General features: G+C 52.3%; 1 protein-coding gene across 1 annotated transcript in view; it reads right to left on the reverse strand.

Annotated features, from left to right (window-relative positions):
• Positions 1-297: 297 nt before the first annotated feature.
• LOC140403348 (rho GTPase-activating protein SYDE1-like) overlaps positions 298-25,720 on the reverse strand; it is a 110,547-nt gene continuing 85,124 nt past the window's right edge. The window contains exons 4-8 of the mRNA XM_072491248.1: positions 17,074-17,303; positions 15,704-15,830; positions 14,431-14,609; positions 9,348-9,579; positions 298-1,492 (exon numbers count right to left, since the gene is read on the reverse strand). Coding sequence (XP_072347349.1) covers positions 1,056-1,492; positions 9,348-9,579; positions 14,431-14,609; positions 15,704-15,830; positions 17,074-17,303 — 1,205 coding nt within the window. The 3' untranslated portion in view covers positions 298-1,055. The remainder of the gene's footprint in view (positions 1,493-9,347; positions 9,580-14,430; positions 14,610-15,703; positions 15,831-17,073; positions 17,304-25,720) is intronic.

A 25,720-nucleotide genomic window follows, 5' to 3' on the forward strand; every position in this document is an offset into this window, starting at 1 on the left:
CATCAATCCAACTCCTGCCGCTGCCCAAGGACTTTACCAATCCACCTGCTGCTTGTCCCGCGTCGCGCCATCCAGTATGGCTAAGACCACCGTGCCCGGCCTGGTCACTACTACACACACTGAACAATTGAACGCAGGGGTTTAAGGCACTTGGTGATTCTTGAACAATGTTGGCGCGCTATCCCAATTGTTTCCATGACGACTAAGGCCAAATGGAATGGTCATTCGGCATCTTTGGAAACTGAAGCTTGGCGCAGGGAAGACCCCACCCACCCCCATCCCCCATTGGCAGAGGTCCACAATAAGGGGAGTAGGAACAGACTGGATAACAAAGAAGGTGAAATAAGAACAGGTTCGGCCCACCGAGCTTGCTCCGCCATTCAATACCATCATGGGCGATATGGGGCTTCAACTCCCATTTTCCTGCCCCCGCTCCCCGTATCCCTGAATTCCCCGAGGGACCAACAATCCCTCCGACTCAGCCGTGAATCTATTCAGCGATGGGAGCACCCACGGCCCTCCGGGTCGGAGATTTGCAAAGACTCACAACCCTTCGGGCGGGGTCATTTCTCCTCCTCCCCTGGCAAGGGCAGGAACGCTCCAGGCACCGTACGGGAGTTGGAATCTTAACCGTTATCCCTGGGGGTGGTAGAGAAATCCAGCTGGTGTAGAGGCGAGGGGTGAGAGGACAACCAGCGGGTGGCGGCAGAGAGTGGGCTCTTTGGCTGACCCTATCTTGACCCTGCTTTGGGCTATCTTTGGCAATTGAACGCGAGGCGGCTTTACCCGGAGTCTGAATCGATCTGCGGGGGAGGGTGCTGTGTGTGTGTTTCCTCCATTACATTGAAGGACTGAGGGGTTGGGAGGGTGAGGGTGAAAGGGAGCGGTCGGAGGCATTGCACAAGCGAGTTGGGTGACTGAGGATTGGGACAGCCTTCGTCGGGCATGGCACCGGTTGGCATCAAGGTGTAGCGGACCAGGCACCGGGGCCTCGGCACAGGCCGGGAGGGTACACGACCATGTTGCTCAGAGTCATTGGCGACCAGGCCTGAGACTCAGAGGAAAATGATTTTCTTTGCCAGCTCCCGCTCGATATCGGCAATCAGACTGTCAAAGTCCTTCGGCCGCCCGGTGAAAGGCGACTCAAAGTCCAGCTCGCCGCCACCGCCAAGGTCGTCGCCGGGATACGGGCCGCCGCCTTGTCCTTCGCCGGGCTCCTGCCCGTCCAAAATGCCCAGGCTCAGGGCTGGCACCTGGACGCGATCGGCCACCACCCGCTCTCCGCCAGACCCCAGGTAACTCCGGCCACAGCTGCTCCAGTCACCGGCGTGACGGTTGCGGGATGAGCTGGCGGCACGCCCCACGCGGTTCCGGCACACCACCTCCTCGGCGGATGCGGGCGGCACGCTTGGCGCCTGCCGCCTGAGGGCCAGGCAGCCGGCGGGCTGTGACTGCTCCAACAATCTGTCCCGTCTGACTCGGACTCGGTCGCCTGCACAGAGACAAAATGGAGAAATAGAGGGACAAATCTGCTGCAAAATAGGTCGTTCGGCCCAACAGGGATGTGCTGGTGGTTACCCTCCACACACACACACACACACACACACACAAGACATACATACACACTCACACACAGACATACATACATACACACACAAACAAACAAACACACTCACACACAGACATACACACTCACACACACACAGTAAAGCTCCCTCTACACTGTCCCCATCAAACACTCCCAGGACAGGTACAGCACGGGGTTAGATACAGAGTAAAGCTCCCTCTACACTCTCCCCAGCAAACACTCCCAGGACAGGTACAGCACGGGGTTAGATACAGAGTAAAGCTCCCTCTACACTGTCCCCATCAAACACTCCCAGGACAGGTACAGCACGGGGTTAGATACAGAGTAAAGCTCCCTCTACACTGTCCCTGTCAAAGTGCAGGCAAGGAGAAATCCCAAGGAGCAGGGACCTTGATAAATCCGTCCCTGCAAACAGAAGACATTCGAGACCAATGGTGATAGCCTTGGGTGAACACTAGTGAACTCAGGGTGGACTTTCTGAGTTGCCATCGTGGGGACAGTGGTGTGGTGCTCATGTCGCCAGACCTGTAACCAAAGGGCTAATACTCCAGATTTAAACTGAATTAATACGTGTGGGAGGTAAAAGACCATCTCAGTAATAGAACATAGAACATAGAAAAATACAGCACAGAACAGGCCCTTCGGCCCACGATGTTGTGCCGAACCTTTGTCCTAGATTAATCATAGATTAACATTGAATTTACAGTGCAGAAGGAGGCCATTCGGCCCTTTGAGTCTGCACCGGCTCTTGGAAAGAGCACCCTACCCAAACTCAACACTTCCACCCAACACCAAGGGCAATTTGGACATTAAGGGCAATTTATCATTGGCCAATTCACCTAACCCGCACATCTTTGGACTGTGGGAGGAAACCGGAGCACCCGGAGGAAACCCACGCAGACACGGGGAGGATGTGCAGACTCCGCACAGACAGTGACCCAAGCCGGAATCGAACCTGGGACCCTGGAGCTGTGAAGCAATTGTGCTATCCACAATGCTACCGTGCTGCCCTTGAGAACAAATAAATCTACACTATCATTTTACTGTAATCCATATACCTATCCAATAGCTGCTTGAAGGTCCCTAATGTTTCCAACTCAACTACTTCCACAGGCAGTGCATTCCATGCCCCCACTACTCTCTGGGTAAAGAACCTACCTCTGATATCCCTCCTATATCTTCCACCTTTCACCTTAAATTTATGTCCCCTTGTAATGGTTTGTTCCACCCGGGGAAAAAGTCTCTGACTGTCTACTTTATCTATTCCCCTGATCATCTTATAAACCTCTATCAAGTCGCCCCTCATCCTTCTCCGTTCTAATGAGAAAAGGCCTAGCACCCTCAACCTTTCCTCGTAAGACCTACTCTCCATTCCAGGCAACATCCTGGTAAATCTTCTTTGCACCTTTTCCAAAGCTTCCACATCCTTCCTAAAATGAGGCGACCAAAACTGTACACAGTACTCCAAATGTGGCCTTACCAAAGTTTTGTACAGCTGCATCATCACCTCACGGCTCTTAAATTCAATCCCTCTGTTAATGAACGCGAGCACACCATAGGCCTTCTTCACAGCTCTATCCACTTGAGTGGCAACTTTCAAAGATGTATGAACATAGACCCCAAGGTCTCTCTGCTCCTCCACAATGCCAAGAACTCTACCGTTAACCCTGTATTCCGCATTCATATTTGTCCTTCCAAAATGGACAACCTCACACTTTTCAGGGTTAAACTCCATCTGCCACTTCTCAGCCTAGCTCTGCATCCTATCTATGTCTCTTTGCAGCCGACAACAGCCCTCCTTACTATCCACAACTCCACCAATCTTCGTATCGTCTGCAAATTTACTGACCCACCCTTCAACTCCCTCATCCAAGTCATTTATGAAAATCACAAACAGCAGAGGACCCAGAACTGATCCCTGCGGTACTCCACTGGTAACTGGGATCCAGGCTGAATATTTGCCATCCACCACCACTCTCTGACTTCTATCGGTTAACCAGTTCGTTATCCAACTGGCCAAATTTCCCACTATCCCATGTCTCCTTACTTTCTGCATAAGCCTACCATGGGGAACTTTATCAAATGCCTTACTAAAATCCATGTACACTACATCCACTGCTTTACCTTCATCCACATGCTTGGTCACCTCCTCAAAGAATTCAATAACATTTGTGAGGCAAGACAGCTTGTAGGACCTAAAAAACGGGATGAGGTCCTACAAGCTGAATTTAGGGAGTTAGGAGTTAAACTAAAACGTAGGACCTCAAAGGTAGTAATCTCAGGATTGCTACCAGTGCCACGTGATAGTCAGAGTAGGAATGACAGGATAGCTAGGATGAATACGTGGCTTGAGAGATAGTGCAAGAGGGAGGGTTTCAAATTCCTGGGACATTGGGACCGATTCTGGGGGAGGTGGGACCTGCACAAATCGGACGGTCTGCATCTGGGTGGGACCGGAACCAATGTTCTCGGGGGGGTGTTTGCTAGTGCAGTTGGGGAGGGTTTAAACTAATGTGCCAGGGGGATGGGAACCGATGTAGGAAGTCAGTGGGGACAGAAACAAAAGGCAGGAAGGGAGAGTGTGTAAAGCATGACCAGAGAAAGCAGGGCAGAGAGCAAGGAAGGTCTACATTAAACTGCATTTATTTCAATGCAAGGGGCCTGACGGGCAAAGCGGATGAACTCAGGGCATGGACGGGCACATGGGACTGGGATATTATAGCTATGACTGAAACATGGCTAAGGGAGGGGCAGGACTGGCAGCTCAATGTTCCGGGGTACAGATGCTATAGAAAGGATAGAACAGGAGGTAAGAGAGGAGGGGGAGTGGCGTTTTTGATTAGGGAGAACATCACGGCAGTACTTAGAGGGGATATATCCGAGGGTTCGCCCACTGAGTCTATATGGGTGGAACTGAAAAATAAGAAGGGAGAGATCACCTTGGTAGGACTGTACTACAGGCCCCCAAATAGTCAGCGGGAAATTGAGGAGCAAATATGTAAGGAGATTACAGATAGCTGCAAGAATAATAGGGTGGTAGTAGTAGGGGACTTTAACTTTCCCAACATTGACTGGGACAGCCATAGCATTAGGGGCTTGGATGGAGGGAAATTTGTTGAGTGTATTCAGGAGGAATTTCTCATTCAGTATGTGGATGGACCGACTAGAGAGGGGGCAAAACTTGACCTCGTCTTGGGAAATAAGGAAGGGCAAGTGACAGAAGTGCTAGTGAGGGATCACTTTGGGACAAGTGACCATAATTCCATTAGTTTTAAGATAGCTATGGAGAATGATAGGTCTGGCCCAAGAGTTAAAATTCTTAACTGGGGAAAGGCCAATTTTGATGGTATCAGACAGGAACTTGCAGAGGTAGATTGGGGGAGACTATTGGCAGACAAAGGGACGGCTGGTAAATGGGAGGCTTTTAAAAATGTGTTAACCAGGGTGCAGGGTAAGCACATTCCCTTTAGAGTGAAGGGCAAGGCTGGTAGAAGTAGGGAACCCTGGATGACTCGAGATATTGAGACTCTGGTCAAAAAGAAGAAGGAGGCATATGACGTACATAAGCAACTGGGATCAAGTGGATCCCTTGAAGAGTATAGAGATTGTCGAAATAGAGTTAAGAGGGAAATCAGGAGGGCAAAAAGGGGACATGAAATTGCTTTGGCAAATAATGCATGGGAGAATCCAAAGAGATTCTACAGATACATAAAGGGGAAAAGAGTAACTAGGGACAGAGTAGGGCCTCTTAAGGATCAACAAGGGCATCTATGTGCAGAGCCACAAGAGTTGGGTGAGATCCTGAATGAATATTTCTCATCGGTATTCACGGTGGAGAAAGGCATGGAAGTTAGGAAACTAAGGGAAATAAATAGTGATGTCTTGAGAAGTGTGCATATTACAGAGGAGGAGGTGCTGGAAGTCTTAAAGCGCATCAAGGTAGATAAATCCCCGGGACCTGATGAAATGTATCCCAGGATGTTGTGGGAGGCTAGGGAGGAAATTGCGGGTCCCCTAACCGAGATATTTGAATCATCGGCAGCCACAGGTGAGGTGCCTGAAGATTGGAGAGTGGCGAATGTTGTGCCCTTGTTTAAGAAGGGCAGCAGGGAAAAGCCTGGGAACTACAGACCGGTGAGCCTAACGTCTGTAGTAGGTAAGTTGCTAGAAGGTATTCTGAGAGACAGGATCTACAAGCATTTAGAGAGGCAAGGACTGATTCGGGGCAGTCAGCATGGCTTTGTGCGTGGAAAATCATGTCTCACAAATTTGATTGAGTTTTTTGAGGGAGTGACCAAGAAGGTAGATGAGGGCAGTGCAGTAGACGTTGTCTACATGGACTTTAGCAAAGCCTTTGACAAGGTACCGCATGGTAGGTTGTTGCAGAAGGTTAAAGCTCACGGGATCCAGGGTGAGGTTGCCAATTGGATTCAAAATTGGCTGGACGACAGAAGGCAGAGGGTGGTTGTAGAGGGTTGTTTTTCAAACTGGAGGCCTGTGACCAGTGGTGTGCCTCAGGGATCGGTGCTGGGTCCACTGTTATTTGTGATTTATATTAATGATTTGGATGAGAATTTAGGAGGCATGGTTAGTAAGTTTGCAGATGACACCAAGATTGGTGGCACAGTGGATAGTGAAGAAGGTTATCTAGGATTGCAACGGGATCTTGATCAATTAGGCCAGTGGGCCGACGAATGGCAGATGGAGTTTAATTTAGATAAATGTGAGGTGATGCATTTTGGCAGATCGAATCAGGCCAGGACCTACTCAGTTAATGGTATGGCGTTGGGGAGAGTTATAGAACAAAGAGATCTAGGAGTACAGGTTCATAGCTCCTTGAAGGTGGAGTCGCAGGTGGACAGGGTGGTGAAGAAGGCATTCGGCATGCTTGGTTTCATTGGTCAGAACATTGAATATAGGAGTTGGGACGTCTTGTTGAAGTTGTACAAGACATTGGTACGGCCACACTTGGAATACTGTGTGCAGTTCTGGTCACCCTATTATAGAAAGGATATTATTAAACTAGAAAGAGTGCAGAAAAGATTTACTAGGATGTTGCCGGGACTTGATGGTTTGAGTTATAAGGAGAGGCTGGATAGACTGGGACTTTTTTCCCTGGAGCGTAGGAGGCTTAGGGGTGATCTTATAGAGGTCTATAAAATAATGAGGGGCATAGATAAGGTAGATAGTCAACATCTTTTCCCAAAGGTAGGGGAGTCTAAAACTAGAGGGCATAGGTTTAAGGTGAGAGGGGAGAGATTCAGAAGGGCCCAGAGGGGCAATTTCTTCACTCAGAGGGTAGTGAGTGTCTGGAATGGGCTGCCAGAGGTAGTAGTAGAGGCGGGTACAATTGTGTCTTTCAAAAAGCATTTAGGTGGTTACATGGGTAAGATGGGTATAGAGGGTTATGGGCCAAGTGCGGGCAACTGGGACTAGCTTAATGGTAAAAACTGGGCGGCATGGACTGGTTGGGCCGAAGGGCCTGTTTCCATGCTGTAAACTTCTATGATTCTATGATTCTATGAAATCCGTGCTGACTATCCCTAATCAAGCAGTGTCTTTCCAGATGCTCAGAAATCCTATCCTTCAGTACCCTTTCCATTACTTTGCCTACCACCGAAGTAAGACTAACTGGTCTGTAATTCCCAGGGTTATCCCTAGTCCCTTTTTTGAACAGGGGCACGACATTTGCCACTCTCCAATCCCCTGGTACCGCCCCTGTTGACAGTGAGGACGAAAAGATCATTGCCAACGGCTCTGCAATTTCATCTCTTGCTTCCCATAGAATCCTTGGATATATCCCGTCAGGCCCGGGGGACTTGTCTATCCTCAAGTTTTTCAAAATGCCCAACACATCTTCCTTCCTAACAAGTATTTCCTCGAGCTTACCAATCTGTTTCACACTGTCCTCTCCAACAATATCGCCCCTCTCATTTGTGAATACAGAAGAAAAGTACTCGTTCAAGACCTCTCCTATCTCTTCAGACTCAATACACAATCTCCCGCTACTGTCCTTGATCGGACCTACCCTCGCTCTAGTCATTCTCATATTTCTCACATATGTGTAAAAGGCCTTGGGGTTTTCCTTGATCCTACCCGCCAAAGATTGTTCATGCCCTCTCTTAGCTCTCCTAATCCCTTTCTTCAGTTCCCTCCTGGCTATCTTGTATCCCTCCAATGCCCTGTCTGAACCTTGTTTCCTCAGCCTTACATAAGTCACCTTTTTCCTCTTAACAAGACATTCAACCTCTCTTGTCAACCATGGTTCCCTCACTCGACCATCTCTTCCCTGCCTGACAGGGACATACATATCAAGGACACGTAGCACCTGTTCCTTGAACAAGTTCCACATTTCACTTGTGTCCTTCCCTGCCAGCCTATGTTCCCAACTTATGCACTTCAATTCTTGTCTGACAACATCGTATTTACCCTTCCCCCAATTGTAAACCTTGCCCTGTTGCACGTACCTATCCCTCTCCATTACTAAAGTGAAAGTCACAGAATTGTGGTCACTATCTCCAAAATGCTCCCCCACGAACAAATCTATCACTTGCCCTGGTTCATTACCAAGTACTAAATCCAATATTGCCCCTCCTCTGGTCGGACAATCTACATACTGTGTTAGAAAAGCTTCCTGGACACACTGCACAAACACCACCCCATCCAAACTATTTGATCTGAAGAGTTTCCACTCAATATTTGGGAAGTTAAAGTCGCCCATGACTACTACCCTATGACTTCTGCACCTTTCCAAAATCTGTTTCCCAATCTGTTCCTCCACATCTCTGCTACTATTGGGGGGCCTATAGAAAACTCCTAACAAGGTGACTGCTCCTTTCCTATTTCTGGCTTCAACCCATACTACCTCAATAGGGTGATACTCCTCGAACTGCCTTTCTGCAGCTGTTATACTATCTCTAATTAATAAAGCCACCCCCCCACCTCTTTTACCACCCTCCCTAATCTTATTGAAACATCTATAACCAGGGACCTCCAACAACCATTTCTGCCCCTCTTCTATCCAAGTTTCCGTGATGGCCACCACATCGTAGTCCCAAGTACCGATCCATGCCTTAAGTTCACCCACCTTATTCCTGATGCTTCTTGCGTTGAAGTATACACACTTCAACCCATCTCCGTGCCTGCAAGTACTCTCCTTTGTCAGTGTTCCCTTCCCCACTGCCTCATTACACGCTTTGGCGTCCTGAATATCGGCTACCTTAGTTGCTGGACTACAAATCCGGTTCCCATTCCCCTGCCAAATTAGTTTAAACCCTCCCGAAGAGTAGTAGAAAACCTCCCTCCCAGGATATTGGTGCCCCTCTGGTTGAGATGCAACCCGTCCTGCTTGTACAGGTCCCACCTTCCCCAGAATGCGCTCCAAAAACATCCTTGGTGACCAAAACATCCTGTAAACGTTGTCGTAAAAACCCGTCTGGTTCACTAATGTCCTTGAGGGAAGGAAATCTGCCGTCCTTACCCGGTCTGGCCTACATGTGACTCCAGACCAACAGCGATGTATTTGACTCTTAAATGCCCCTCCAAAATGGCCAAACTAGCCCCTCAGGTCAAGGGCAATTAGGGATGGACAATAAATGCTGGCCCAGCCGGGGACGCCCACATACCTTGGAAGAATTGAAAGTGAGTCAGTCATTATGTGGGTGTTGGAGCTGATTGATTTTGATTATAAAAACCTTTGAAATTCTTACAAGCATAGATTGGTATCAAAGTGCATCGATGGCCTGACCCCTGTACTTACTAGGCCACAGCTGCAGCAGGTAGTGTAAAACCTCAATGTGCATCTTGAAATCCAGGGCATTGGCGAGCTCCTTGGAATGAGAAAAGGTTCGGGCGCCTGGCTGAGAAGATTCCTGCTTCTGACCCAGGAGTACCGGCCCAAAGCAGACAGCCAGGTTCTGACACGTCATTTTGTTGGACTCTTGTAGAGAGGCCACCAGGCTGAGGTGGTCAAGGAGCAGGGTGAGAGTGGCCTGAGAGAGAGAGAGAGAGAAATGGGATACACATTCATTAGAGAGATGGAACAGCACAGGTGGCAGGAGAACAAGCTCTGTCGCTTCCCATGAAGCCTCCACTCTCAATTCTGGTTTGAATTCTCGTCCTTTCACAGTTTCTTCATCACCTTCCGCAACACGACCCCTTCAAACTCCATTACTCCTCTGAGCTATCCACCTGATCGACAAACTCCGCCGCTTCCTCTGCATTTTAACCATCCCCTCAAATCCCAGGACCACCCTCCTCGTCACAAATCCCAGGACCCTCCCCGTCTCAAACCCCAGGACCCTCCCCACCTCAAATCCCAGGACCCTCCCCGCCTCAAATCCCAGGATCACCCTCCCCGCCTCAAACCCCAGGACCCTCCCCGCCTCAAATCCCAGGACCCTCCCCACCTCAAATCCCAGGACCACCCTCCCCGTCTCAAATCCCAGGACCACCCTCCCCGCCTCAAATCCCAGGACCCTCCCCATCTCAAATCCCAGGACCCTCCCCGCCTCAAATCCCAGGACCCTCCACGTCTCAAATCCCAGGACCCTCCACGTCTCAAATCCCAGGACCCTCCCCGTCTCAAATCCCAGGACCCTCCCCGTCTCAAATCCCAGGACCTTCCCCGTCTCAAATCCCAGGATCACTCTCCCCGGGTAACAGGATCTTGGCTCATCTCCATTTACTCGCCTTATCACATATCCAATAAAAACACGTCAATCTGAAAATTGGAAAAATTCAAATCGCCTCCCAGCATCCAATATTTAGAGAGGAGGGGGGGGGGGGGGGGGGGGGGGGGTGATTCCGCCAGCCTTCCCCATACAATGCTCTTAAATAACCTCGCTCTAATCTTAAAACGGTGCCTTCCTGTTCCAGCTTCTCCTGCCAGAGCCAATCATTTCTCTGCAAATGTTTTATCCAATCTTTTTATCATTTTAAACACCTTGATTAGATCACCCCCTTCAGCTTAATTCAACTCTTTAAAGCTCCGGAATCATTCTGCTGATCCTGCACTGCCTGACGGGGTCTGACAAAGGCTCGAGAACTGAAGGGTCACCTCTTCCCTTTGGTGTCCAGTAGAGCAGGTGAGCGCCAAGACATGGGTTTTGAGGAGGGTTTGTAATCAGCTTACCGCTGGACTCGGGATTAACTGTTCGGTTAGCAATCCGCATCAGGGACCAACAGAGGGGTTACCGTCCATCAACTCGCTGGCGACTGCATAATGTTCAGCACCATTCGCGAGTCCTCCGATGCTGAAGCAGTTCGTGTCCAAATGCAGCACGACCTGGGCAATATCCCGGCCTGGGCTGACACGTGGACTGTAACCTTCATAGAGTCAGAGCCTGCAGCACAGGAAATGCCCATCGCATCTGCACCAGTCAAAAGCAGCCACCGAGCTATTCTAACCACGTCTTCCAGCACTTGGCTCATAACCTCGTATGGCCTGGGATTGCACATCCCACAGCAATGTGGGCGACTCTTAGCTGCCCCTCAGTTCAAGGGGCAATTAGGGATGGGCAACACATGCTGGCCCAGCCGGCGAGGCCCACATCCCGTGAAATAATCTTTTGTTTTAAAAAATCACTGCCTCCAAGTTGCCCTCGAAGGCACTCCCGTGTCCTGACCTGGAACGACATCACTGTGGCTGGATCAAAATCCCGGGACTCCCTCGCTAACAGCACTGTGGGTGTACCTACACCACGTGGACTACGGGGGCCGAAGAAGGCGGCTCTCCGCCACCTTCCCAAGGGCAGTTAGGGATGGGTAACAAACGCCGGCCTAGCCTGGGACAACATCCCACAAACAAATAATAAAATCACTCCCCTTCTGATTTAGAGAATCTCAGCAGGAAAACCGGAGTCCAGTTTAGCCAGGCACGTGACTAGCCGTTTCATTTTCCTAACCGCTCGCTGCTCGTACCCTAATGGTTATTTAAAAGTAAGCGGGGTTTGACACCACAACCACGTTCGAGGCTCTGCCAAGCTGCACTGCTCACCGTCTGGTGGATAAGTTGTTGAAAGATACGTCAAAATTGGATTAGTACAGAAAGCAAACTTAAGACTTAAGCACACACAGGCGGTATGGTACCACAAGAGGGCAAGCAAGTTGCAGGAAAGCTGATATTTTACAAAGAAAGAATATTTTTTGCAACAAAAAATAGCCTAACTCCATACACCCGCCTCCGTTAATATCATTGGATAACAAATACCTATCAATCTCAGTTTTAAAGTTTACAGTTGATTTCGCATTGATTGCCATTTGTGGAAGAGAGAGAGAGAGGTCTTACAAGCTTCTGCCATTCCTCGGAAAACCGTTTCCCAACTTCCCTCAGCAGCGTGTCAGAAAGTCGCGGGTTGAAGCCCCCAGTCCCAGGGCCGACACGGCCAGTGTTGGGCTGAGGGAGCCTGGAAGATGAAACTTCAAGCCTCGTCTGCACTCTCTCCCACAATCGCCAACGTTCCAAGGTACACCCCAAGATACAGTGCTGTTAGGGAGGGAGTTCCAGCATTTTGCCCCAGCGACAGTGAAGGAACGGCCGATATATTTCCCAGTCGGGGTGGTGAGTGGCTTGGAGGGGAACCTCCAGGTGGTGGGGTTCCCAGGTATCCGCTGCTCTTGTCCTTCTAGATGGCAGTGGCCATGGGTTTGGAAGGTGCTGCCTGAGCTGCCTCAGTGAGTTACTGCAGTGCATCTTGTAGACGGTACACAATGCCTGTACTGTGCGTCGGTGGTGGAGAGAGTGAATGTTTGTGGAAGGGGTGCCAATCAAGCGGGGCCGCTTTGTCCTGAATATTATTGAGCTTCGAGAGTGTTGTCGGAGCTGCGCTCATCCAGACACGGAGAGTATTCCAGCACCCTCCTGACGTGTGCGTTGTGGACAGGCTTTTGGGGAGTCAGGGAGAGAATTACTCTACGCAGAATTCCCAGCCTCTGATCCCCAGGACATCACCTTGGGTCTGCGTATTCAAGTCCAGTGACGATACATTGCTCCAGCGTCTAACCTGGCCAACCTTTCGTCATGAGGCCATCCGCCAGGCATTGATCCTCTCGGAACTACTTCCAATTGACTGACAGAGCAGGCGCAATGGGCCAAATGGTCTATCCCAGCTCCTAATTCTTATAGGAACAGAGGAACTACGGCACAAGTGGGCAATTCAGCCCTTCGAGCTTTCTCCGCCATTCAATCAGATCATGGCTGATCTCTTCCGGGTCTCAAATCCACCTTCCCACCTGCTCCCATTATCCTTTTAACCCGTTTTTTATCAGAAATATATCAATCTCCCTCTTGAAACCATTTAATGACTCAGATTCCACCGCACCGTGGGGCAGTGAGCTCCACAAATTCACTACCCTCTGCGGAAAGTAGTTCCTCCTCAACTCAGTTCCAAATCTACCGCCTTTCAACCTATATCTGTAACCTCTTGTTCTAGATTGAACCACAAGGGGGAATATTGGGTGGTGAGGGGTTGGTGATGAGGGGTTAGTGAGGGGGTGGGGAGGGGTTGGTGAGGTGGGAGGGGTTGGTGAGGGGGTGGTGAGGGGGGGGAGGGGGTGAGGGGGTGGTGAGGGGGTGGTGAGGGGGTGAGGGGGTGGTGAGGGGTAGCCTGTACACTGAGGCCACTAGTGGGGGATTGGAACATAACAATCGGTTTGGTGCCCCCCCCCCCCCCCAATCAGGAACCCTGATCAGCGGCAGGGTTGGAGAATCCCGGCCTCCATCACCTACATGGGAATTAGATAAGGATTTAAAGACGAGGGTGGCAGGGCAAGTTGAGAAGGCTACTAAAAAGCAGACAAGGCCCCTGGCTTTACGCGTGGCTGCATAAGATACAATAGCAGCAAACTTATGGTAAACGTTTATACAACACAATTTAGGCCTCAGCTAGAGCGCCGCTTTTTAAAATTAGTTTACAGGATGTGGGTGTCGCTGGGTAGGCCAATGGATCTGATTGGATAGCGGAGCAGGCCCGATGGGCCGAATGGCCTGTCCCGTCTCCTCATCCATGTGTTTTTCACAAACAGGGACTTGGGCCCCAAGCGGCACGTTCAGGACTGACAACAGGCAGAGTGAGCAACACCGACTGGGTTTGGGCTGGCAGGGGGAGGCAGGGGGCTGGATTCTGCCTTTCAGCGGCTAAGTGCCGGCTCAGACGGAGAAACCCTGGCCGTGTTCCGGCCCGGACATCGGCGGTGGACCCTCATCGATTCCAGTACCGGTGAGGGGCTAGCAGCGCAGCCGGGCAAAACCCCCGGCTCCCGTGCCGAAAACGGCCGGAGACTGGCCGGGTCCCTGGCCGCGCTTTCGCAGGGCGATGGCCTGCAGCGGTCAAGCCGTACAACATGGCGCCGGCCGTGCACGGACCCGATCCGCCATCCGCGGGCCCCCCCCCCCCCTCCCAGCCCCCCAGTCCTCACGGAGGCCCCTCCCCGGCAGCGGCACGGATCCCGGCCGAGTGTGGCGGCGCTGGGCACAGTCCGCAGCCGCCACGCCGAGTTCCCGATCGCTCAGACCACGCGTCCCCAGCGCGGTCAGGAAGCCGGCCTATCGGGGGGGGGGGGTGGAGCATTGCGGGCTGAATGGCCTCACTTGGCCACCACGACCGTTGCAACGTCACAAAGTGGAAACGTCTAACACTCCCAGTTCAACAGGGCACCCTCGCTTACCCATCATCGCAAACCGCTGACCCATCCACAAAGATCACAGTGTCCCTTCCTCCCGCAACTGCACAAAGATCCTCCTCATCCCGTAACAGCCCACCGCCAGCTGCTGCCAGTGCTTCACTGCGAATACCGGGGGGGGGGGGGGGAAACAGAGCAACATTCTCACAACGTGGCCTTACCATCTCCGCCTCGGGCAGGCAGTCGAGCAAAGCCACGGTGTTAGCAGGGGTCGGACCGGCATCTGGTACGCCCATGGCCATCTTCAAGGGCCACTTGGCCATGGCCTCCAGCACCACTTCGTACAGCGTCTTCGTGATGAGGGCGGACGGCAGCTCTCGAAGGTAGTCTTTGAGAATGCCTGAGCCAGAGGAAGAGAGTCAGCAAGAGGAATGTAAATTGGCCGGCAGAATAATGAGCCCCATTCTTGGGTCAATGGTGAGGGAAGCCAACCTCTCTGCTCGTGTTATTCCCCATGTTCACACTAATGGGGGGCAGCAAGATAGCAGGGCAGAGCAACAGGGCAGGGGATAGAGGGAGCAGGGGACAGAGGGGGGGGACACCAGGGGTCAGAGATGGGGTGGGGCTGCGGGTTGGTGGGGACAGGGGAAGCCGGGAGACAGAATGGGGATATGTTCTTTATTCATTCACGGGATGTGGGCCTCGCTGGCTGGGCCCAGCATTTGCTGCCCATCCAGATTTGCCCTTTGAACTGAGGGGCTCGCTCGGCCCTGTCAGACGGGAGTCAAGAGTCAGCCACATTGCTGTGGGTCTGGAGTCACGTGTAGGCCAGGCCGGGTAAGGACGGCAGATTTCCTTCTCTAAAGGACGTTAGTGACCCAGATGGGTTTTTACGACAATCGACACTGGTTTCATGGTCATTACCAGACTTTTAAATCCCGATTTTTATTGAATTCAAATTTCACCATCTGGCAAGCGGGGAAGGGCAGGAGCGAGGACAGGCAGGTGGAGGAGCAGGTGGGAAGTGCAGGGGGCAGGCATGATAGCACAGTGGTTAGCACTGCTGCTTCACAGCTCCAGGGTCCCAGGTTCGATTCCCGGCTGAGGTCACTGTCTGTGCGGAGTCTGCACGTTCTCCCCGTGTCTGCGTGGGTTTCCTCCGGGTGCTCCGGTTTCCTCCCACAGTCCAAAGGTGTGCAGGTTAGGTGGATTGGTCACGTTAAATTGCCCTGCAGTGTCCAAAGGTTAGGTGGGGTTACTGGGTTACGGGGATAGGGTGGAGGTGTGGGCTTAGGTAAGATGCTCTTTCAGGGGCCAGTGTGGACTCGAGGGGCTGAATGGCCTCCTTCTGCACTGTAGATTCTATGAATATATGGCACGTGGGCCAGGCACAAGGGGGGGGGGTGGCAGAGCGGGGGCAGGCAGATAGGGAGAAGACCCCCCCCCCCCCCACCCACCGCCAGGGTCTGAGGGCATTCCTGCCTCGTTGCTCACCTGTGATGACGTTGATGTCGGGGTAGATTTCCTCGGAGAGGTTGACAGAGGCGCTGTCGCGCTCGAAGGCGTCCCGTAACTCTTTCTTCACAGCAGCTGAGCCACATAGACGGTAGAGGCCCACAGCCTTGACGCCCAAACATCACAAAATAAAAGGGACACATTTCCGTCAGGATGCACCTTAAAACCCCTGTAACATAATCCCCCAAACACCTCAAGACTAGAGTCAAGCTGAGAGATCACCTATCCAACCCAAGGACTGATTTAAGCCGTCAATCGCTTAATAAAATACAAATCTCCCTGGGAAATAGCATCCAAAACATATTTTTAGGAGAGAGTTAAACAGAATGCTGTAAGGTGCCAGAGCTGCTGAATATTTACAGCATTTTGTTTTTAATCCAGATTTATAGCATCTGAAGTATTTTACACCGGCTTTTTTTCGGTATTTGTGCACAGAGTTTTTAATATTTCCCAGTGGAATTATTTATTTTTGTGCCTTGGTCCAACTCTGGATTCTGGTGTTTTGTCAATCAAAATGCAGTGCTGCCATCGGCCATTAGAGGGAGCTCTCGCTGGCATGATCCCCAGCAGATTAGCAAGATGGCACGGGGTGACCAGAATCTCACTCCCAGATCCATCAACCTTTCCCCAACCCGGCACCCCCTCCTCCTCCTCTGCCCTGGTTCCAACATTCAGCCTCACCTCCCACTGCACTGGCCCCATCCCCCTCCCACCCCCCGTCCCCGTACCGAGGACCCACACCCCTGGGCCTCACCCCTCGGGTCTTCCCCCACAACCCCTCACTGCCCCAGTACAATCCCGCACCCTTGATTCTCCGCACCGGACCCTTCCTCACTTCAGCAGTAAACAGCCAGGTACCTCCCCCCCCCCCCGCCCCCAACCAGCTCTCCTCCTCCCCATTTCCCCTCCTCCCCTTCCCTCCCCGTCACCCAACCCCAGACAGGGCAGTCATAGCACCCACCCCTACAATGAAAGCCCTCACAAACATGGTTCCCTCCACATCCTCCCCCTACCACATCTCACATTCTACCCCCACTCCATCACTCCCACCCTCGCTTACCCAATCTCAGAAAAGCCCAGACTTTAACACTCTATGTTCCTGGCATCACCCCGTTTCTAACCTCCAAGTTCTCCTCCACTACCTCCCTCCGCATCGCAATCCCGAACCTGGTCTTCACCAAGCTTGCAAGTCCCTCCATCGCCGTCTCTGCCTTTCCCTCTCCCTCCGTCCTTTCAAAACCTCCATCTCTCGGGCCATGGTCTGGTTCCCTCTTGTCCCCCTCCGCCGCGCCCCCCCCCCCCCGGGCACCATCCACCCTGCGAGCGGGCGGTCGGCACTCGAGACCCACCTTTAGGCCCCGTTTCTCGATCTCAGCGACGCACTTCTGGATCAGCAGCGGGACACGTGCTCCGGAACTCTCCCGTTCCGCCAGCGCGCTGAGCTCCACCCTGAAGACCCTGGGCTCGCGGTGTTCCTCGGCACAGCACAGCGGCACCTCCCACAGCTCAACCAGCGACACCTTCAGGTAGAGGACCCCACGAGGCTCCAGCTTCATGGCGAGCTGGTGCGTGCGGGCGCCTGACAGGGGACACAAAACACATTAGCGGCGTGCACCTGCTTCTGTGGTCTTCTGGTAGAGAATGTGGCCACGTGACGTAAGCCCACAATACCCGTACAGCCTCGGCAAGCAGTGAGTCAACGCTTTCGGAGTTCGTTAGCTCTCAGGATCTGCCAGATGCGAAGATGGTCAAATTTATTATCTATCTCTAACTTCCCTGAGAAAGACAGGAACAGAAGGAGGCTATTCAGCCCCTCAAACCCCTCCCCCCCCCCATCCCATTCAATTAGGTCATAGTTGATCTGATCCTTGGGACTGCCTTTGATCCATATCACGGTGGTTAGCACTGTTGCTTCACAGCTCCAGGGTCCCAGGTTCGATTCCCGGTTTGGGTGACTGGCTGTGCGGAGTCTGGACGTTCTCCCCGTGTCTCTTTGGGTTTCCTCCGGGTGCTCCGGTTTCCTGCCACAAGTCCTGAAAGACGGGCTGTTAGATGAATTGGACATTCTGAATACTCCCTCCGTGTACCCAAACAGGCGCCGGAGTGTGGCAACTAGGGGATTTTCACAGTAACTTATTGCAGTGTTAATATAAGCATACTTGTGACACAAATAAAAGATTATTATAGATTATCTTGATGTCCCGTCTCAGTGCGCCCCCCCAGTCTTGAATGCTCCAATTAACCGACATCCTAGTTGGGGGGGGGGTTTGTCAAGTATTCCACCATCTAGCGGTGTGCCTGATTTCTCTCCCACATGGCCTGGCGCTAATTTTAAAGGTTATTTTACCCTTCTTCTCGGTTCCCCCTGCCCAGAGGAAATAATCTCTCCATCAGCACTCCTGTGCAACCGTTTTTTAAACAGATATATATTTTTATGGGAGCATTTCCTTTTTGCAAATAATGCAACAAACCCTCAAAATAGCATGCGTGTTCAGAATTCCACAGGATCTCTACAGCGCAGAAGGAGGCCATTCGGCCCATCGAGTGGGTACTGCCCCCCGCCCGAAAGAGCACTCCACCCGATCTCTGCAAGCCCATGATCCCACCTACCCTGCACGTCTTTGGACTGTGGGAGGAAACCGGAGCACCCGGAGGAAACCCACGCACACACGGGGAGACTGGAGGATGAGGGAGAAGAGGTTAAAGCCATGTAAACCTGGTAAAGACGGTGCCCACCTCCACGTGTAGCGATTGCTCGTACAGCCAACGAAAACATGGGATCAGATTTTCACGCCCCCAAATAACCCATAACCCCGCCTAACCTGCACATCCCTGGACACCAAGGGGTAATTTATCGCGGCCAATCCCACCTAACCTGCACATCTTTGGACTGTGGGAGGAAACTGGAGCACCCGGAGGAAACCCACACACACACGGGGAGGATGTGCAGACTCCGCACAGTCACCGAAGGCCGGAATCGAACCCGGGTCCCTGGCGTTGTGAGGCATACTGCCCCGAACTCCATTGATACCAGAGGCACTAGTATCACATTATAACGTCCTTTTCTCAGATATGGGACCAGCCTGCACCTTTACAGGAGCCAGTCAATAACCCCAAAATACACATCGAAAGAGTTTGTGAAGACATTAGTTCTAAGGGGATATCTTACATACAACCACAAGGCAAAACAAATCCCCAAAATCTAGCAGTGATCATTATCACACACACACACCCACACACACACAACATGTGGAAAATGCTTCAGTGACTGGAAGCTGGTGTCCAGTGGGGTACCACCGGGATCCGTGCTGGGTCCCCTATTGTTTGCTATTTATATAAATGGCACAGATGACTATGTGGGGTAGGATCAGTAAGTTTGCGGATGACACAAAGATTGGCCGGGTGGTTAACGGTGAGGTTGAGTGACTTGGGTTACAGGAAGATACAGACGGGATGGTCAAATGGGCAGAGAAGTGGCAGATGGAATTTAACCCTGAAAAGTGAGAGGTGATACACTTTGGAAGGAGTAAAGTGGCAAGGAAGTATTCAATGAATGGCCTGACACTGGGAGGTTCCGAGGAACAAAGGGACCTTGGCGTGTTTGTCCATAGACCTCTGAAGGCAGGAGGGCTGGTTAATAGGGTGGTGAAAAAGACAGATGGGACACTTGCCTTTACAATCGAGGCACAGATTACACAAGCAGGGAGGTCCTGTTGGAGTTGTATAGAACCTTGGTGAGGTCACAGCTGGAGCACTGTGTGCGTTTCTGGTCGCCACCTTACAGGAAGGATGTGATTGCACTGGAGGGGGTGCAGAGGAGATTCACCAGGGTGGTGCCTGGGATGGAACATTCGAGTAATGACGAGAGGTTGGATAGGCTTGGGCTGTTTTCACTGGAGCAGAGGGTGGCCTGATTGAGGTGGTCAAGATTCTGAGGGGCATGGGCAGGGTGGATAGGGAATAGCTGTTCCCCTGAGTTGAAGGGTCAGTCACGAGGGGGCTCAAATTCAAGGTCAGGAGCAGGCGCTTTGGGGGGAATTTGAGGAAAACCTTTTTTACCCAGAGGGTGGTGAGGGTCTGGAACGCACGGCCTGGGAGGGGGGTAGAGGCGGGTTGCCTCACATCCTTTAAAAAGTACCTGGGTGAGCACCTGGCGCGTCACAACATTCAAGGCTATGGGCCAAATGCTGGCAAATGGGATTAGGTAGGCAGGACAGGTGTGTTTCAAGTGTCGGTGCCGACTCGATGGGCCGAAGGGCCTCTTCTGTGCTGTGTTATTCTGTGATTCTGATTTAGTGAAAAGGAAACCGGAAAGAATGGGAGATCTCAGGATAACAGGATACGGTCCTGAACACATGGTCCTATGGTGCACACACTCCTCCATAAACCACCAAGGGTCCTTACACCATGCCGAGACTGGCAATGCATCAGACCTCTCTCCTCCTTGTTCACTTTTTAAACACCTCAATTGTATCACCACATACCTTCGGAGAGGCCACAATGGTTACAAGGTTAGCCTCAGTGGCAGCTACCTTTCTAGGGGTGAAGTGGGCAGCACAGTGGTTAGCACGGCTGCCTCACAGCGCCTGGGACCCGGGTCAATTCCGGCCTTGGGCGACTGTCTGTGTGGAGTCTGCACGTTCTCCGCGTGTGTGCGTGGGGTTTCCTCCGGGTGCTCCGGTTTCCTCCCACAGTCCAAAGATGTGCCGGATTGGCCATGATAAATTGACCCTTAGTGTCCAGGGATGTGCAGGTTAGGTGGGGTTTTGGGGTTACGGGGATGTGGGACTAGGTAGGGAGCTCTTTCGGAGGATCAGTGCAGACGTGATGGGCCAAAAGGAATCCTTCTGCACTGTAGGGATTCTTTAAAAAAAAATTTTTGAGTACACAGTTATTTGTTTTTCCAATTAAGGGGCAATTTGGCGTGGCCAATCCACCTAGCCTGCACGTCTTTGGGTTGTGGGGGTGAGACCCACGCTGACACGGGGAGAATGTGCAAACTCCACACAGACAGTGACCCAGGGCCGGGATTTGAAACCGGGTCCTCAGCGCCGCAGTCCCAGTGCTAACCACTGCGCCACCGTGCTGCCCTCACTGTCGGGACCCTAAGTGGTATCAGTTGCAGTTGCAAGAGTTCAGAGTGTTCCACCTTTGTAAGAATTGCCTCACGCTATCACTTGCATCATGAGAAGGGGTTGGGGGAGGGTCTAACTCTAAAATGCCCCCGAGCCCATGACTGCATTTACTCTCATGTTTTATTTATTCGTTCATGGAATGTAGGCATCGCTGGTTAGGCTGGCGATTGTTGCCCATCCCTAGTTCCCCTTCAGGAGGTGGCGGTGAGCTGCCTTCTTGAGCCGCTGCAGTCTATGAAGTGTAGGTACACCCACTCTGCTGTTAGGGAGGGAGTTCCAGGATTTTGACCCAGCGACAGTGAAGGAACGGCCGATATATTTCCAAGTCAGGATAGTGAGGGACTTGAAGGGGAACCTCCAGGTGGTGGGGTTCCCAGGTATCTGCTGCTCTTGCCCTCCTAGATGGTAGTGATCGTGGGTTTGGAAAGTGCTGTCCAAGGAACATAGAACATACAGTGCAGAAGGAGGCCATTCGGCCCATCGAGTCTGCACCGACCCACTTAAGCCCTCACTTCCACCCTATCCCCGGAACTCAATAACCCCTCCCAACCTTCTTTTTGGTCACTAAGGGCAATTTAGCACGGCCAATCCACCTAACCTGCACGTCTTTGGACTGTGGGACTGTGGGAGGAGACCGGAGCACCCGGAGGAAACCCACGCAGACACGGGGGTGGAAACCCACGCGGGCGGGCCTGTGCCCTGGGGGCACTCTTTCCCTTCCGCCTCCGCCACGGTCTCCACCATGGCGGAGGCGGAAGAGACTCTCCCCACTGCGCATGCGCGGGAAACTGTCAGCGGCCGCTGACGCTCCCGCGCATGCGCCGCCCGGGGATGTCATTTCCGCGCCAGCTGGCGGGGCAACAAAGGCCGTTTCCGCCAGCTGGCGGGGCGGAAATTCCTCCGGCGCCGGCCTAGCCCCTCAATGTTGGGGCTCGGCCCCCAAAAATGCGGACATTCCGCACCTTTGGGGCGGCGCGATGCCAGTCTGATTGATACCGTTTTGGGCGCCAGTCGGCGGACATCGCGCCGTTTCCGGAGAATTTCGCCCCATGTCGCGGTAATGATGACAATGTGATCAACTGTTGGGGAAACCCATCTGGTTTACTAGTGCCCTTTTCGGGAAGACAATCTGCCATCCTTACCCGGTCTGGTCTCCATGTAACTTCAGACCCACAGCAAAGTGACTGACTCTTAATTGCCGCCAGAAATGGCCAGGCAAGACACTCAGTTCAAGGACAGTTAGGGATGGTCAGCAAATGCTGGGCCCACATCCCAGAGAAGAATAAAGAAGAAATAACATGTTTCTATGATCCCTTCTCAAGGCTGATTAGCGAGACAAAAGTGGCTTTTCAAATCTTTAAACCGTGGCTCTGCAGACACCACTCCCGCCTTTGAATCTGGCTCAGGTCCCCGATCGGGTGGCTTCAACACAGGATCCAGGTTGATACTCCAGCACAACGCTCAGGGAGACTTATCAAACACATTGATCGCTGGGCCTTCCCAAGGGGCTGTCTCGAAGGAGAGTAGTTGATTCCTCTCTGGTGTCCTGGCCGATATTTATCCCCCCCCCCCGAAACAGAGAAAAATCACAGAAGCAGATTATCCGGGCATTATCACACTGCTGTTTGTGGGAGCTTGCTGTGCACAGATTGGCTGCCTAGCAACCTATAGGACAACCGTGGCTAAACTTCAAAAGACACTTCAATGGTTGTAACTGGGAACAACGCCACCTGGAAGTTCCCGTCCAAGTCACTCCCCACCCCGACCTGGAAATATATCGGCCGTTCCTTCACTCTCACTGGGTCAAAATCCTGGAACTCGCTCCCTAACAGCACTGCGGGTGTACCTACACCTCATGGACTGCTGCAGTTCAAGAGGTCGGCTCAAGCACCACCTTCTCAGGGGCAATGAGGGATGGACAATAAATGCTGGGCCTCATCAGCGACGCCCACATCCCATAAATTAATGTTAAAAAAGGTGTTCTGAGGCAGAACTTTCTTTGGTATTCCCATGTCACACTATTATCTAATTGTCCAGCTGGCTCGTGATGCGGAGCGAGGCCAACTGCGCGGGTTCGATTCCTGTACCGGCTGAGGTTATTCACGAAGGCCCGGGCTTCTCAACCTTGCCCCTCGCCTGAGGTGTGGTGACCCTCCGGTTAAATCACCACCAGTCAACTCTCCCCTTCAAAGGGGAAAGCAGCCTGTGGTCATCTGGGACTACGGCGGCTTTACTTTTACGACTTTATCGTCCAATAAGATGGCGCAGACCCAGATGTTCATGCCACTTCCTGCTAAGATGATTGGGTTCAGGTTGCCGGGGTAGGGATCACTCAGTGCCCGACAGAAGTACCCCTTCCCAGCTTTTTGTTGCTCGTCTCCCAAGAGTTCAGAAGCAGGGCCCAATTCCACTTAGTCAACACTCACCCCTGAACAGATGGAGACTGATGCTCCCGGCAACCCAACCCAGAGAGGAGCAACTATCCCACCCACTCAACCCCCTCTCCCCCCCCCCCAGCCCCACCTGGCCCTGGCCAGTATAGCGCGTAGGCAGTCCCCATTTCGCAAACAGAACGACACAACGGGCGCACTGCAGTTCCAGGAAATTTCGATCCGCTGGGCCTGGTATTCGTTGCAGGAATTAAGCCGAGTGTCCGCAAAACCCGTTGAGCGCGATCCCGGGGGGGGGGGGGGGGGGAGGGGCAGAGGAAACCCAGCTCGAGGCAAACATCAAACCAACGAGGAGGAGGGACAAGAGCCCGGTTCTGGGGATCGTGAATCGCCTTGTCGCCCCTGTAAATGGCCAGGCGGAATGCTTAACCCACGTCAAATCGAGGAAGCATTCTTCAACAGTGCTAAAAATAGATTGGAGAGCTCCCCGAGCTGGGTTTATTTTTTCTTCTGTATTTGTATGTATGTGGTCACATTCCCAGAACAGTATGTGCTCTGCTGACACTCATCGACTGTGGGCTGCTTTCAATTAGACATTTCCTTCTCGTTGTGTGGAATTTGGTGCCTGTTACATAAATCGCACGCCAAGGCACAATGGGTCTGGATTCCAACACCCACGGCACCAGCCCCCCGCGGGGGTAGGACCGGGGGGTCAGAGCGGGAGAGAGCCTCGTCTCTTCCCAATCCCAGACGCACCGACCTTTCCGTCGGTGATCCTTCCCGGCTCTCCGGGAATCTCACTCTTGCCAGGTCGCCCCCTCCATCGGCCCAGCTTCCAACACCTGGGCCTTGCCGGGACTGAACCTGGTTCCTGGAGGGGATGACGGATGGCTGGGCCCAAGTGGCCCAAATCCTGAAAGATTTAGAACAGATGTGCGACTCGACGGAATGCCAAAAGATGCCCTCATTTGCTCCAGTCAGTTTTTACGTGGATTATACCCAAAAAACACAAGGGGCTTGCTGAATGCTCACCCCTTTCATTCACCACTCTTCCTGCCATGACTTAATAGGAACACAACACAGACCGACACTGCAAGGTCCCTCTTACTTCTCAATATTTCCAGGTACCATCTATCAACGTCCAGCCTCACCAGCACAGAAAGCGTACGAAGGCACTCTCAGAAACAATGCAGCATTTCCGGAGGCCCGATGAGAGACTCCAGGATCTCTAAGTGGCTTTCTGAACACTACGTTTTAAGACTTCTGCTAACACAGGCTGCAAATCTCACGGGCTATCAAATTAGAGCAGAAGCAAAAGTAGGCCATTCGGTCCACCGAGTCTGTGACTGATAATTCTCAATTCCACTTTCCCCCCTTATCCCCATAACCCTCGATTCCCGCACTGATTAAAAATCTGTCTCTCTCGGCCTTGAACATGCTTAACGGCCCAGCTCTACAGCTCTCTGCGGTAAAGAATTCCACAGATCCACTCCCCTCTGAGAGAAGAAATTCCTCCTCATCCCTGTCTGAAATGGGCGACCCCCTTACTCTGAGATTCTGCCCTCTGGTCTGAGACTCTCCCACAAGGGGAAACAACCTCTCAGCATCGACCCTGTCAAACCCCCTGAGAATCCGACATATCTCAATAAGGTCGCCTCTCAGTCTTCTAAACTCCAACCAGTACAGGCCCAACCTACTCAACTGCTCCTCACAAGAAAATCCCTCCAGACCGGGGATCGACCTAGTCAACCTTCTCTGGACTGCCTCCAATGCCGGTATATCTTTCAGTGTGTAAATCTCACAGACTGGGTATCCACGAGGCGCTGTGGGTCATCATCAGCAGCAGAATCGTGCTCAACCACAATCTGTAACCGCGTGGCCCGGCTATATTCGCCGTCAAGCTGGGGAATCAACCCTGGCTCAGTAAGAAGTGCAGGGGGGCATGCCAGGAGCAGCACCAGCCTATACCTAAACTATGGGGGTGCCAACCCGGTGAAGCTACTTTACAGAACTACTTGCGATCCCACAACCAACAAGTCTGAACTCAGCTCTGCAGTACTTCCACGGTAGTGTGCAGCACGGTAGCGCAGTGGTTAGCACCGTTGCTTCACAGCTCCAGGGTCCCGGGTTCGATTCCCGGCTTGGGTCACTGCCTGTGCGGAGTCTGCACGTCCTCCCCCGTGTGTGCGTGGGTTTCCTCCGGGTGCTCCGGTTTCCTCCCACAGTCCAACGATGTGCAGGTTAGGTGGGTTGGCCGTGATAAATTGCCCTTAGTGTCAAAAAGGTTAGGTGGGGTTGCTGGGTTACGGGGGAGGTGTGGGCTTGGGTAGGGTGCTCTTTCCTAAGGGTCGGTGCAGACTCGATGGGCCGAATGGACTCCTTCTGCACTGTAAATTCTATGATTCTATTGTGAATGGTGGTGGACCATTACCGGAAAAGGCAATCAAACAAATATTCCCATCCTCAATGAT

Source organism: Scyliorhinus torazame, chromosome 27, assembly GCF_047496885.1.
Source record: "Scyliorhinus torazame isolate Kashiwa2021f chromosome 27, sScyTor2.1, whole genome shotgun sequence".
Lineage (NCBI taxonomy): Eukaryota > Metazoa > Chordata > Chondrichthyes > Carcharhiniformes > Scyliorhinidae > Scyliorhinus > Scyliorhinus torazame.